This window comes from Apodemus sylvaticus, chromosome 12 (genome assembly GCF_947179515.1).
Source record: "Apodemus sylvaticus chromosome 12, mApoSyl1.1, whole genome shotgun sequence".
Taxonomy (NCBI): domain Eukaryota; kingdom Metazoa; phylum Chordata; class Mammalia; order Rodentia; family Muridae; genus Apodemus; species Apodemus sylvaticus.
Genome location: NC_067483.1, coordinates 41,146,585 through 41,162,238, shown reverse-complemented (window position 1 = coordinate 41,162,238; position 15,654 = coordinate 41,146,585). Strand labels below are relative to the sequence as shown.

At 47.5% G+C, this 15,654-nt stretch overlaps 1 protein-coding gene across 1 annotated transcript in view; it reads right to left on the bottom strand.

The window, feature by feature from the left end:
- Positions 1 to 11,426: 11,426 nt before the first annotated feature.
- Kdm5b (lysine demethylase 5B) overlaps positions 11,427 to 15,654 on the bottom strand; it is a 74,223-nt gene continuing 69,995 nt past the window's right edge. The window contains exons 26-27 of the mRNA XM_052200041.1: positions 14,312 to 14,632; positions 11,427 to 13,791 (exon numbers count right to left, since the gene is read on the bottom strand). Coding sequence (XP_052056001.1) covers positions 13,654 to 13,791; positions 14,312 to 14,632 — 459 coding nt within the window. The 3' untranslated portion in view covers positions 11,427 to 13,653. The remainder of the gene's footprint in view (positions 13,792 to 14,311; positions 14,633 to 15,654) is intronic.

Sequence of the window (15,654 nt, the reverse complement as noted above, 5' to 3'; positions counted from 1 at the left end):
TGGGGCTGGCAGCATGCATCCATCAAGGCCCATCCCTGCCTGGCACCCCAACTCCTCCCAGGCACACTGCACCCACCTGCTTAGCCTGGAAACTGAAGCCAGCCTGCTTTCCAAAACTATTAGGAGAGTCGGTGCTTCAATCAGTTTGGTTAAGTGAAAGTGCGGTGTCCTGGTTACAGCATTAATGTTCTTTTAATTCAAGAATTTAATTCCAGAATGTCTGGGTTGTAAAGCTAATCGGCTTGCTGTCTGTCCCTCTTGCTCATCCCCTAGGCTTCAGGAATTGGAAGAGGACAGAACTTGAAGACCATGTGCTGCCCCACACCCAGCCTGTTCCTGGATACTCTGCTTTTCACTGTTCTCTTTAAGAGGATGAGCCCTGGGTGCCATTACAGCAGCAGCGTTGAAGTGCATTCCGGTCCAGGCTACGCGGCAAGGCCCTGCCTCCATACAGATCGTTCTGGACCAGTGTGGATGGGGATCCAACACTGAAAGTGGAGGGAGCTCCGCCTGCCCTGGGCCAGTTGCTCCTCCGCTTTCTCCCACTGCTTCCCCCGAGCTCTTGTGCTCTCTTTCTGCATTTTTGTCCTTCCGTGCTTCCACTCACACCCTGCAACCCTTGGCTTGCTTTCTGTCCTCTTCCAGGTAAGGTCTTTAACCTCACACAGCTTTTCAAAGACTTGCTGCTGTCTATTGTTGCAGCAAAGCCAGACAAAAGCAGGCCTCCACCTGCACCGGCGGGGCGGGGCGGGGCCGGGCCAGCTCATGGTCCTGCCTTCTCCCAGGGTACTGGGAATACAAGCACTAAGCCAGGAGACGTCCTCCCTCCTCTACCACACACATCTTATTCCTCTTGAGAGGCTTGCATTACTCTTGACAGCTACGCAAACGCCGCGACTGAAGCACCTGCTTGAGTGCTGTTGAATCTGTGGGCTTCTCAAACTCACATGCAGTCCCTGGCTCCAGCGTCTTGGTTTGCTCACAATCCGATTCTGCGGACATGCCAAGCTTAAGTATTTTAAACTATATTTTATTGAAGTTAGTATGCTTATACTCACCTATGTGATTTTTACATCATCTCCCATAAAATGCCTTAAATACAGAAGACATTAGGTCATCAAATGGGAAAGGGTAAAACACAGATTAAAATAAAGCGAGATACCGTGCAATCCATGTTATCTTGGATTTTAATTAAAAATAAGGATCCTGGCAGAGTGTGGTCACACATACCTTTGATCCCTGCAGCAGGTGGATTTCTCTGAGTTTGAGGTCAGCCTAGTCTGCATAGATAGTTCCAGGACAGCCAGGGCTACACAGAGAAACCCTGTTTCAGTCAGTTAGTCAGTCAGTAAATCCTCATGTGGCAAGTGGTAAGGGTCAAGTTGCCCAGGGTGAACTATAATTATTTATTCATTGTATAACAAAGCAGTGAACGTGACTGCTGTGGCTGGGAAGACGGCTCATCAGTTAACAGCATCCACTGCTCTTCAGAGGGTGTGGATTTGGTTCCCAGCAACCACATGGTGCCTCACAACCATCCATAAATCAAGTTCCTGGGGACCTAACTCCCTCTTCTGACCTCTACAGGTACCAGACCCACAGGTGGTACAGACATGTATGCAGATAAAACACTCGTACACATAGAATAATAAATCATATAAAACATCACTTGGTAGTGACCAAGTCAGGAGAAGATTTTCAGCTATAGCACAGCAGTGGCGGGCAGAGGCGTCCTGTGTAACTCTATGGCCCTCGGAAGAAAACATCTTCAAGTTTCCAGCTCTCTATCTAGCTTGTGGAAGAAACTCATTAAGTTGCAAATAGTGACTGCAGGCAGGCGTCTCAGATCCCAGGGAGTGGAGAAAACTCTTGAGACACAGCCTTCTCCCATTTCTCTTGCCTCATTTGTCTGAACGTCCAAGTGATCTTTCTCCTCATATTTAAAACAAGCAGTGCCCTAAAATATGGGAGCGAGCGGACAATGCTCCTTGGTGAAGCTCCAGGCTTCATGTCACACTGAACCGTGCCCAGACAGCTGGAAGGAGCTCGGCTTTCACTCACCCCTCTGAATGGGAGGAGAGGGCTCTGACTTATTCTACCCACCCACTGCACTGAACACTCTTGGCGAGCCAGCTGAGACAAGGGACGCTTCACGGAGTGTGAAGAACACATGGCTCCGAATTAGCCATCGTAAAAGGCAGGGCCTCTGCCCTTCAGATTACCCCTAGCTGTGAGAAGGGAGCACCGACTGCCACAGCGGAAGACAGCAGGGAAGGGGCTGAGCCCACATTTCCCAGGCCCGCTACCACCTTTCTCTATTTGTCACCAGTAAAGATGGAGCAGGTCTCTCAAGGTCCGGACTAATCAATGTGCCCATCTTCTGTCCACTACACACTCCATTGCCCACATCTGTCTCTTGGGAACCTTGCTAGGAACTGCCAATGAGGAGGGGACACTGACAAACCTCAAGCTCACGGCTACCTTGTGACAGAGTGAGATATAGATACCATCGGGTAAATGAAGATGTCGTTGAGTCCGCAGTGAGAGCCATTGCCATGACCTCTGATGGAGAGCAAGAAAAGGCCTGTGGGCTTCTCCTAAAGAAGAACCTGTAGGATGCTGTTCCCCAGGGCTGATGTGCAGAGGACACCAGACACTAATGGGTCAGGGTATGCAGTGTGCTCACTGAAGAGCCTGCGCAGAGAAGCGGGGCGGCCCTGTGTTCCAAACCCTGTTTCCTTATTGACTGAATGAAGACTTGAACCACCTTAAGAGACTTCACTGGCCTTATAGTTCATGGGACTGGAGAGGAGGCTCAGCAGTTAAGAGCATGGTCTGCTCTTCCAGTCTGATTGGGTAGCCAGCACCATGATAGCGCACATCTGTTTAACTCTGGTTACTAGAGATCTGACGCCCTCTTCTGCCCTCCATGGGTACTGCATGCACACGGTGCCCAGCCACCCATGCAAGCAAAACTCCCTTGACAAGATGAAAGGCGAATCAGCTGAAACCCTTTCAGAACAATTAACCTTGGTGTCTTTATATCCCAGTGCCCATGAAACCCTCCATAAATGGGGTTGTATTATAGAACTGTTTACTTCTCAGCAAAAGGCAGCTACCGTTGCCATACTAGAAAAAGACAAAATAGCTTTGAGGCCATCATGTGGGGTGTGGAGTGTGTGTGGGAATCCTGAAAGGTCAGAGAAGCCAGGGCAACACCACACTAGAATCTTTTTTGGGGTTTTTTTTTTTTATTTGGTTTTTTCGATACAGGGTTTCTCTGTGTAGCCCTGGCTATCCTGGAACTCACTCTGTAGACCAGGCTGGTCTCAAACTCAGAAATCCACCTGCCTCTGCTTCCCAGAGTGCTGGGATTACCACCGCCCGGCCACACTAGAATCTACACACTGCATCTTTGATTTTTCTTGGTAAGGCAACTGATTCACAAAGGCACTGAAGACAGTAAGTTCAGGAAAACTTGAGTTAGATTGAAGGGCTTGTAAGGCCCCTCCCCTGCTGGTGCTGTGGCACTTCTCTAGGGACTGAGCCTTGGCCCTGAGCCCCCAGAAGCCAGGAATGGCAGCCATTTCTATAATCCCAGCATTTTGTACAGTGAGGTGGAGTTCAAGACCAGCCTGAGGTACACAGTAAGCTCCATCCTGACCAGGGAGACAGTGCAACCCTCTCTCTAAGAAACCACTAAACCAAAATGCCCACGGGCGGGGTGGGGGTGGGGCAGTGTGAGTTTGAACGTCAGCTCACCTCTCAGCCTGTGCGGCCTTGGGTAAGTCAGTTCATTTAGAAGTGAGGAGACCCAGCAAGCACGCTGCGTAGGAACTGCTCCACAGGGGTCGGGCGACACGATGATGACTACTTCTTGTCAAGAGCCAGTAGGTCACCGAGTCTTAGAACTCTCCACATAATTTGCCTCAGAGAAGTAGTCTTTGCAGAGAAAAGTCTAGAAGCCTAGAGACTGCTGGCTGGGGAAGATTAAGGCTGGAACAGCCTGGACTGGCCCTCTGCTCCTCCCCGCAGCCAGGATACTGTATATCTACAGCTATGGGTGCAGCTCAAGGACGGCGGTGTAGCAGCCGACAAGGTCTTACCCGGGTCTGGGAGCAGACCAGGGGCTCCTGACCCAGGAAGGATCTGACACAGGAGTGGCCTATTGGAACCCCACCTGCCTGGCACTAAGGCTCCCTTCCCAGGCAGACCAGACACCTTGAGATGTTCTGCTTTTGCTTCAACACTTCCATCACTTGCGGGGCTCCTCTTCTTAGACTGAGTTGCTTTTTGCCAAAAACTCAACTGAAAACTGGCTCAGGAGCAGCTCCAGGCGCTTTGTTCACAGTGGTGAAGGCGTCTGGAAGTTAAACAGCAGGGCAGGGCTGCCAGCCCCCTGCCGCAGCCCCAAGGGCAGTGTGCGACCTGTTCTTTGAAGCAAGACACCTGGGCCTTACAGGGTCTCTTGAACTACATTTCCAGCTAGAATAAAATGCTCATCAAGCTTTAGAAAATGTTCCTTAAAAGAAAAGCTTTTATAAGCCGTACCCATCGAGGGGTGGTGAAGGAAACCCACTGCCCAGCAGAGCGCCAGGGGTTTTGCTTTGGAGACATGTTCCTCAGTCTAGCCTTGAGGAGTCAGAGGCCAGCTTCTGCAAAGGCTCAGAATCTGGGTCAGGATTCTCTTGCCACCCCAGTGTATCAGCTGGGTGGCCTTTCTCCAACCTCTGGTTCTTTTCATTCTGGGGCAGTCTCACAGTGTATCCCATGCTAGCCTATTACTCATGACTCCCTTGTGTCAACCTCCCCAGGGCAGAGCAAGTTAGCCTTAACAATTGATTTCCAATTTCCTTTTCTTTTTAAAAATTATTTTTGTTTTTTTTTATATGAGTGCATACACCGTAGCTGTCTTCAGTCACACCCACTGCATCTAATCCCATTGAAGATGCTTGTGAGCCACCATGTGGTTGCTGGGAATTGAACTCAGGACCTCTGGAAGAGCAGTCAGTGCTCTTAACCACTGAGCCATCTCTCCGGCCCGATTCCCAATTTCCTTATTTGAAAACTAAGAGTATCTCATTAGAAGTCATGAAGACTGAGTTGATACAGGCCCAGTAGTCACAGCACAGACCATCACACTCGACATGTTGTACTACTAGCTTCCTCTCTCATTACCACAACACATGACAGTTCAAATGCTTCTTCCTCAGTTTCCCCAAACATACATCATATTCCTGCCTTACCAGCATCTGAGCTAGCTCATGAGACCATTTCCATCTTTCTCCACTCCGGAAGGTTGGTATCCAGTCTCAATGTCAAAGGCTCCTACTGAGTCAAGACCTGGCGTCACCCACTGTCAATGCCTCTGTTCAAAAATGGTGCTCACGGGAGCCAGGACAACCAACCTGATGGGGAGAAGCAGATAGACTGTGTGGCTGGAAAGGTTTTAGTTTTGATCCAGTCTTTCTAGACAGTCCAGGCTGCTTTCTGGGGTGGCTGGATGGGGGCTCAAAGCTGCAATCTTCCTGCCAAAGACTCCCAAGGACCTGGGTTACAGATGTGTGCCATCACTTCCGGCACCCCCTGAGGATCTTGTAGACCAATCTCATTTTGTGTGGCAGGCCTGAATCCTTAGCAAGGTCACATAGCCAGTTTAATAGTGGCACAATTCATGCCAATTCAATGTTTTACCTTTTCAAAGCCTTGCTCTTTCTTCTAAGTTCCATTATGTCTAGTACAGAAAGAACTCAAGAAGAGATAGGCATGGTGGTGCACTCCCGTAATCCCAGCACGCCAGAGGCAGAGGCAAGCAGATATTTCTGAATTTAAGACCACTCTGGTCTACATAGTGAGGTCCAGAATAGTCAGAGCTACCTACACAAGAGAGAACAAAGCACAATGACCAAAGAAACTAAGATCTAGATGCACAGCACCTCCAGTGCTAAACCAGGTTCTGTAAAAGTTCATGAATCTATGTAGCTGCACAGCCCTGAGAATATAGGAGGTGCCTAACTTGCTGGGCACACAACAGGCATCATTAGCTTACCAACTGATTTCTAGCAATTGATGGAATTCAAATTCAAACCCTGACCTCTTGTCTTAATCCCATAACCCAAGCCTCCTCCCAAACAGCAGGTGGGACACTGTAGAAGACAGATCCTGGCGCCCAGTTCAGAGCTAAAGACTGTAGTGACCTTGAGCACCCAGCTCAGTCTACACGGCCTTCCCTCCCGTGGGCCCGCCTCCAGCCCTGGGATCTAGGATAGTAACTCAGTCCTGTCCTCTGCTGCCCTCATCTGTTGTGAGCTGGAAGTTTCCTGTGACGTAAAGGCTGGAAGCACAGCCCACTCTTCTTCAACCCCGACCCTGCAGGATGGTTGGATGGTTTCACTGCATTTGATTCAAAGTAGAGGTAACTGTGGTTGCTGTTAATTCAGACTAGGAAGAGAGCCTGGAAGAGCCTTATTTTCCTGAGCAAGAAAAAAAAAATTCTTAGGAGATGGCCTTCCTTCCCCGTCAGAACACTGGGGTGCTATCCAAGTATCTGGCAGATATCAAAGACAAACATGTTTACTTCCAATTGTATAAAGTTCATGAATAGGGGCATAACTTTTGCCATCGGAATCCCATTCTTGGGCCTGAAGAGAAGGCTCGGTGGCTAAGGGTTCATCCCTGCACTCCAGAGAACCCAGCATTTCCCAGTCACCTTGTTAGGCAGCTTACAGCTGCCTGGCGCTTCAGTTGCATCTACGTCCTTTCCTAGCTCCTGAAGGCACCATCCACACGTGGCATACATTCTCACAGACATTTTAAAAAATCCCCAGGGCTGGGAGGTCCGATGGCTCCATGTGCACATTCTTTATTCTTCCAGAGAACCGAGTTCCACTCCCAGCACCCAGGAAGGGGCTCATGCCTGCCGGGAACTCCAGTTCCAGACAGGACTTCTCTGGTACCCACACTCACAGACACGAACACACTTTTTTGTTTTTAATAACCCACCCTGGAGCTGGAGAGAGCTTGCTCGGTGATCAGGACCACAGATTGCTCTTCCTCAGGACACAGGTGCCATCCCCAGCACCCACATGATGGTTTACAACTTTAACTCCAGTCCCAGATCAAACACCCTCTTCTCCCCAGACACATGGTGCACGGACACCCATGCAGGAAAAACACCCATGCACATAAAAAAATAAGTTTTAAAAATATCCTACCCTTACCTACAAGGAAATTCTATTTTGTACTACAAGTATTAATCATATGTAAATCTCTAAGATCCATGTCTGGTAGGCAGTGATATGAAAGTGTTTTCCTAAAAACTCAACAGGGGCCAATGAGTCAGAGGGTTTATGGTTTTGCTGTTGTGCCGGACAACCAGAATTGAATCCCTGTACCTACATGGTGGAACCAACTCCCCCAGATTGTCCTGGCCCTTCAACCCATGCACTCTCACACAAATGCAATAAAAACTTTATCATGACACAATGGAAATATGAAGTAAGAAACAGCTTGGGAGCTGGTGTCATGCTTCACATATGTTCTCCACCCCAGTTCATGTTACATTCCTTAACAATGGCTTCCCCGGGCTCACTCTACAGGCTGGCCTGCAGAAAGCGATGTGATCACCTCCCGTTTTCATCCCCCAGACCCAGCAGTTCTGGATTCAGTTAAGTGCCCACTGTCCTCAATCCTTTTCCAGTGAAGATGGGGGAAGAACAGTGAGGTTTCCCATTAGCACACCTCAGCCTGACCAAAAGCCAGCCACCAAATGGTAGTGCCCACATCAAGAGGGCCTCTTTCTTGCACCTCTGCTCTCCCTGGGCTCATAAATCTACTAAGTTAGAAAAGGAATTGTGATAGTTTATATAATCAGCTTGACAGGGAGTAGAATCACTTAGAAACAAATCTGGGAGTGGCTTCGCTAGATTGCTGGATCCAATACAAGAGAGGCACTGGTATTCTGCTTCCTGGCTGCAGATGCAGACAGCCACCTGCCTCAAACTACTGCTGCTGCTGCGGCTTCCCCACCGTGGAGGACTTTACTCTCAAACTTCGAAATGTAACTTGATGTCAGACATCTTGTTGCAACAAAGCAAGTAACTAATCCAGTGCACAGTTTCATTTCCTCCCCTAGAAAGACCTGGAGCCTTTAGAACTGCTGGTAATGGTATGGAAGGTTGCCTAAGCTATTGTGTTTTTCTGCTTTTGGCCCCTAAACAGGTGAACTTGAAAAAGGATGCCAAGGGCTCCAGAACACGAGGAAACAAAATAGCACTATCTGGTGGTCACAGCTGGAGCAGCAGACAGAAAACAGGCTGTGGGCAAAGGGCTTACTCACTGCTTCATCCTTCTCCAACCTTGGCCACCCCTTCACTTCCAGACACTACTCCACTTGACTCAAAGTCCTGTTTGCATTTGCTCACTCAATGAATGTAGAAGGGAGGGATGTAGGGATACAAACAGAGCATTGACATAAGCTGGGGCCTAAAAGATACCATGACCTGTGTCAGTTTTCCAAGGCATGACAACTACCAGGGCCACACACACAATGTAGGTTGAACCTACAGAAAGAAGGCAGGCTCACCAAACCTCACGGACAATATTATTACTCTAGGACCTGCAGGAAGTCCTAGGCAAGAAGTGGGACAGAGCAAAATGTTCTTAGAATAGATCCAGTGGCCTGGAGAGATGGCTCAGTGGTTAAGAGCACCGACTGCTCTTCCAGAGGTCCTGAGTTCAATTCCCAGCAACCACATGCTGGCTCACAACCATCTGTAAGGGACTCTTCTGGTGTGTCTGTCTGAAGACAGCAACAGTGTACTCATATGAATAAAATAAATTTTATTTTTTTTTAAAAAAAGAATAGATCCAGTCCCCCAAGTTGGCTCTTCTGGGACTATGTTAGTCTCTGGGTCCCACGTGGCACACCACTTGCTCCTTATACTCGGTTTGTGTATGGCTGGTGTTAAGTGAGCACCACCTTTAGCACTGGAAGCACACCTCCAAGTGGATCAGAAAGCTATAGGTGACATCTGCCTTGCAAGAGTTTTGACTGGCTTGGAAACAGCAGACAACTCCCAGGTACCTGGGACTACCTTCGATGCCACTTCTGCATTTCCCCCCAGTAGACAGCGCTCATGGTCATTGCCTAGAGAGCACTTGGAGCCTGCATAGGCCCTCATCCCATATCAATTTCAAAGTATAATGAATACACACGGCTATGATGTAGGCTAAAATTAGATGCACGTTTCTCCTTTTATCGCTGGCTGTCAGACCAGCAGCCCAGATCCTTTGTCCAGTCTTTTGTGCACACTCACAGCAGAGCCAATGAGAAAGCATAGCAGGGGCGGCTCGACTCTGTTCTACTTCTAGCATGCAGCTTACCAGGGACTAATACATTGATTATTCTGCCTTATATTGGAAGGGAAATGTTTAAGGTAACTTACATTTCTGTGTTTCTATAAAATACAACAGCCCTGTGGTCTGTACTCACCTGAAACAGACCATGCAATGTCACTAGTGCCATCCCTCTATTGAAGGCAGGTTATCCAAACATTCATCACATATTACCTAACCGTCACAGCCCTCTACCCTTCGTCTCAGAACCCAAAATTGGAGTGTATCACTTCCGCTGTTGGCTGGCTTGACATGTCTCCTCTATGCTAATGAAAATGTACAGGAACATTTGTATGCAATATTTAAACATGAAATTTGTTTACAAAGTCTGCAAATACCTTACAAATTGATTATGGCTTAAAAATGGATTTACAACAGCATTGCTTTTCGTTTAGAATGTTTTAAGCAGCATTTTCTTTACAAGTTACACAATGAGGAACTTTAGCCACATGCAAAGGACTGAGGGCAGAAGGCCACCCGGGAGGAAGCAAGCCATCAACTCTGGTGTGTCAATCATGTTGAAGAAGGACAGCTCCAAACTCAGCCCCATAACTTGCTGACGATGGGGTCTTCAGTGCTCTCTCCCAAAACTCTTCTCAACAAGCAATATTCCAGATTCTATTTCTGCAGCATCGCAGCAGGAGAAAACATTTTCTTCTGATGTTTCTGAAAACCAAACCCGGGGCCTCTGGTGCTCAGCAAGTGTTTTTCTAAAGTTTCAGCCCAGCTCAACAGAACATTTTAATATAGACTGACACGCACGTAGCACAGACTAGCTTATGTTAGTTTTTACTGAACGACTAGCTCTGGCTTCATGCTAAGTGCCATTTAAAATGCCTGCTGTCCAATACACCTCCTGTTACATGTAAATAGGAATTACTACAGTCAAGTTACATGAGCAACCCTAGGCAGGACTGGGCCTAGTAAAACCCACATGAGAACCAAAACTTCCCAAGACACAAGCAGGTCTTCTAAGTCTGCAAACATCCATCCAGATAAGTGTGAAGAGGGCAGTGCACTCAGGGCTGGCAGTGGCTTGTGGGGAAAGATGCTCGTTGCGAAGCCTGTTGAGTGTGGGAGAGAATGGAATCCGTGGGGCCTTTATTTATATACAGCCCTGTTGAGAAGCCCATTTTCAACCACTGCTACAGAAATGGGTGCTGTTCTCCTACTAGTCACACCCAACACTGTCTGCACTTTGGAGACAGTAATACTGTGTCTGTCACCCAGAATGGCCGCAGACCCACATCCCTCCTGAATCAGCATCCTAGGTGCTGGGATTACAAGGCAGGGCCACTCACAAGCCTGCTTTCAGTGGTGGACAACCTAGATGCATCTTGGCCAAACCAGGAGGTATCATCCCCTCTTTCTGTGTTTGATTTTTATATAGTGTCTTTATAGGGTCTTGCTACTTAATCCAGGTGGGCTTCGACTGAGACAAAATCCTCTTTGGGATTCCATGCTCCATGGCAGAATGAAGGTCTGTAATTTTGTCCACACTAAAACTGGAGCTTCACTCTGTCTGGTCTAGCTGTAGTCTTCTCTAGTCTCACATCTGTCCAACAACCATTGTCCTCCTGACTCGGGTACTAACTCCAGTCCTCTCTCCTGCAGGGCCTCTTAAGGTAGAAACTCAGTGGCCATTTTATCTTCTTTCTTCACTTATCCAACATTCCTCTGTGGCAGCACTCTCAACCTTCCTAATGGTGGGATCCTTTAATACAGTTTCTCATGTTGTGGTGACTCCTAACCATAAAGCTATTCTACTGCTACTTCGTAACTGTAATGTTGCTACTGTTATTAATCGTAATGTATTTTTGGAGACAGTGGTTCGCCTAAGGGTTGTGACCAACACATTAAGAACCACTGCTCTAAGGTATCAGCAAGCTTCAAAGCTAACACATAGTAAAATGTTTTGTTTTTAATTAGTTTGTGTCAGGCACACAGGTGGCCTCAGTTGAAAGCTCAATGTCATGACATTCAGAGTTTGACACTGCACAAGGTAGGATGCATGAAAGCACTTGCAGAACTGAAGCAATCCCAGGTTTCATTTGATTTTGCACAGCTGACATTTCAGATTAGGTAACAACACATATAAATAAAACAAACCATAATTCCCACTTGGGAAGGGGATGGTTCGAATGATCATACCCACAAGATTGCTAACATCAGATACACGATACACAAGGCCCACAGGAAGAGCAGCTGCTGAGGGCACGCGCATATACAGCCCAGTGGGTGGAGTACTTGCATGGCGTGCAGAAGCCCTCACATTTGAACCCTGGCACCACAGAAATCCGGCACAGTGATGCACACATTTTAGCCACAGAATTTAAAAAGTAGAAGAATCCAGAACGAATTCAGAAGTTCAAGGCCACAGAGCTAGACTGGACCCCAAGAACCTCAAATGAATAAGCAAAACAACCATTCTGACTGGAGGGAGCTGGGGGGGGGGGGGGAGACACAGGTTTAATCCCAGCACTCAGAAGGTAGAGCAGGTGGATCTCTAAGTGAGAGACCGGCCTGGTCTACAGAGTGAGTTCTAGAAAAGCAAGGGCTACACAGAGGGCTCATACTACACAGGAGCTGTCTTCTCTGACACATATTTACTTCCTTGGGCAGTACCAGGCACAGGAACCGGAGCCTTCCTTGTGCTAGGCAGGTGCTCTCCCATAAGGTGTGCCCCAGGCTCAGTACTGCCCCCTCCAAAGCTTACTGTCATCCCCAGACAAGGAGAGATATCACAGCAACTCAACTGCAGGGCACTGCAGACCACTAGGAGTTATTCTTAAACAGATTTAATTATGTGGATTGCATAGGGGACAGTACGTTTAAGATCTCGCTACTTCATAACCTGCTTTTTGGTGTTTTATTAAAGGTCTGCTTATTCTGCCCACCATCAGGCTTATGGCTATAGACAGGGAGAAAAACAAGTGCTTGAAAAACTTAGGAAAAGGGAACGAGAGTCTGTTGTTCTGCTCACCAGCAAGTCTTCCTCTCTGCAGAATAAATAGGGGGAAACTGGCATGAGCTGTCCACAACCAGAAAGATCGAGAAATTATATACATGGGAGAGGAATCCCAGGCAGGCCCAAGGTTCCCCTCAGCTGAGACAATATAACCGAGCCTCTAAGATGATGGGTCATAGCAACTTAACTCTCAAACTTCCCTGTCAATTCAAATACGATAAAAGCATTCCATAGGAGAGCTGTCTTACACACTCTAACATTCTGAGAGCTTACTGGAAAAGAACATGGCTTGAAGGATTGGCTCTGGTCTTTGAAGACAGGGATTCTTTATTAGTGGGGCATGAAGGCACAGGCCCACCTAGAGAATCAGGTTACAGAGTCTCCTTGAGCAAACACCCTTTTTCTGTAGCCTGCCTGGGAAAAGACCACTTCCGGTTCTCAGGCCCACAAAGTGGAAGGGCAGAAGAAGCTGTAGTCTAGTGTTATAATAGGACCAAGGATTTATTATTCCACAATATAAACTGCAACATTTGATACATTCTACCAAAAAAATAAAAGGGGGAGGGGGGAGGGAAGAACCGAGTAGGGAGAAAGCCAAAATACAGCTGTGGCGATTACTTACATACAGCGCAGTCTCTTTCTACATCACTAGTGCAGTGACACCAGAAACTAGACATTTGCTTTCTGTACATTAACCAAATGCTAAAGCACCAACACACTGGTTAGAAGTTTGTTTTGTTTTAATTCCAGCCACTGAAACCAACATAGAAGTTATTGCTGAGATAAATAAACCTAGCCTACGAAAAGGAAAAGAAGGAAAGAAAGAACAAAAACCCGAAAGTGAAAACTTAAATCCCCCAATGTGGTGACAGAGAAGGGAGAGCGGCTGCTCAGTGAGGGTTCCTGGGATTCTGGTGCCCCTTGTGGGCCCTGAAACTGAGGTGGACTTTAGGCCGGTACGTCCCAGGCAGAAATACAATGTCAATGCTGTACACAAAAAGGTGCAAACTCCAATACCTTCGAAATCAGTACAGACCCCTGCAAAAAACAGTCAGCATTTAAACTTCAACAACCACAAACAGCTTTTAAGGAAAAAATTACAAAAAAGTGTCAAAAATTTTTTAGTTGTTTTTTCTTTTTTTCAAAGAGTTCTGGAAAAATGATCCCATAAGGAATAGAAATAGCACCGTGTACAGGCTGGCGAGATCCCAGTCCTGTAGCCTTGCTGAGACTGAGGAAATCTTCTTTATTGAGTCCTGAATTACACGAAGTGAGTGTGTGTTTTGTTTTTACTTTCGGCTTGGTGCGTCCTTCCCAGTACAGCGCACACAGATGTAGTCTTCTTTCTCTGCCATCTCTGGAGAGACACCAACACAGACCTGGTGAAACCACTGATTGCAGCTGCCATCACACTGGACCCAGTCCACCTGGTTACAAAGAGCAGGGAGATGGGGTGTTCAGAGGAAAAATGCCATTCGCAATTGGGCAGGCCAGCCTCAAGATATTCAGGCCACTGTCCCCGCACTGGGGCCTCTGGCACAACAGCTAACCACAGGAGTGTAGCTGTTCCACCGCCAAAGCCACCGAGGGAGGAGGCAGAGTCACTCTTCAGGTTGTGCCTGCTTTGGGGTAGACAGTGCTGCCCTGTGACAGTTAGCAAAAGGGCACTCCATCAGCATCCCTCCCACCTTCTGATCGCCGGGACGGTGAGAGCTGGAGGAGCGAGAGAAGGAAAAGTGGGAAGAACGAGAGTTTCTTCAGGAAAAGGAGGAGACCCAGGACGATGTTAAAGCAGAGATTATCAGGAAGGGAGACCTGAGCAATCCACTCAGATCAGCTCAAAGCAGACAAGCAGAAGAGAAAGACCCAAGGAGACGAGGTCTAGCGTAATTACAGGGTTTCTGGGTTAAGGGAAAGCACGTCCTCTATGGCCCAAACCTCACTGACCTCATCTCCTTCTGGCTGCAGGCAGCTCACAGCTGGACAGACGGCATCTTCATCCTCAGAGTCCTCCTGTTCGGAATACGATGTGTCTGAGGGCAGGGAATGAGTTTCGGCATTACGGACTAAGTCATAGCTACGCTCTCTTTCTAACTTGAAATTGTTCATGTCCTTGGGGTGACTCAGTTTAATTTTCTTCTTTTGAGGGGTCCGCATCTTTTTAACTCGATCCCACCGTTCACTGGGGAGGCCTTCTCTTTCTGGACGTCTTTTCAGTTTTTTCTCAAGACTGTTGATTGCATCTCGTTTCCCTCGAAGGCAATCATTCTAGGTGGAAGGTGGAAATTCAATTTTAGCTTTCAGTTTTTGCCCATTACCAAAACTGATGCAACTAAAGAAAAATATGCAAACGAGAAACCAAATGAGCCCTGGAATACACTGCCTCTTAACCCGATGCCACCACCTCCAGAGCCTCAGTCTTCACAGCAACCAACTCAACCTCCTTCGCTCACCACTGTTGGTGAACTGGGGATACACTGGGAAAAGGTGTCAACAATATGACTAAACTTGGAGGCGGCCTGATAGCACCAGCAGAGAAAAGAGGGACACAGAGCCTTCTTTTCACCAAATCCCTAGGTGAGTTACCGGCTATGTCAACCCTGACAGGAGTACGATAACTAGGTTGGCTATGATCAGTTTCAAGGTACCTTCCACGTTCCATAGGAATCTTTTTCCTTGTGGCTTCTGTCTTCCCTAGTCTGTTTCTATCCTGATGCTCTATCCTAGTGTCTCCTATCCTAGTATGCATCTATCTCAGGGCACTGGGTATGATGGCTCCTTACAGAGACAGAAACGAGCAGAAGCTTCTGAACAGTGCTGAGACATAGGACGTTACAGGGACCGACCGGGGAGATGGCTCAGTGGTTAATGTGTCTGCCATAAAAGCAAGAGGACCCCAAATCCATGTCAATACTCAGTGGCTGTGGTGGCTTGTCTGTGGTTTCAGCCTTGCAAAGCAGAGATAAGTGATCCCTGGAAACAGCTGGCTGACAAGAACAACCTATCTGCTATCTCTGAGTCCAATTCAGAGATCCAATCTCAGTGAATCAGGTGGAAAGCAATCCACAATCCTACACATCAACTTCAGGAACTACATCACGTGCAAATACGCACATATAAACACACCACACAAAAATAGACATGAAAGGGACACACACGGGAGACTGCATCACAGAGTCCTTGTCAGGATCTAGGATAAGTACCCTCAGCCTCTGCATCTACATCTACCTACAGGTTCAAAGGAATAATTAAAAGCATCTGTTCTCTAGCATCTTTAATATATTTACTAA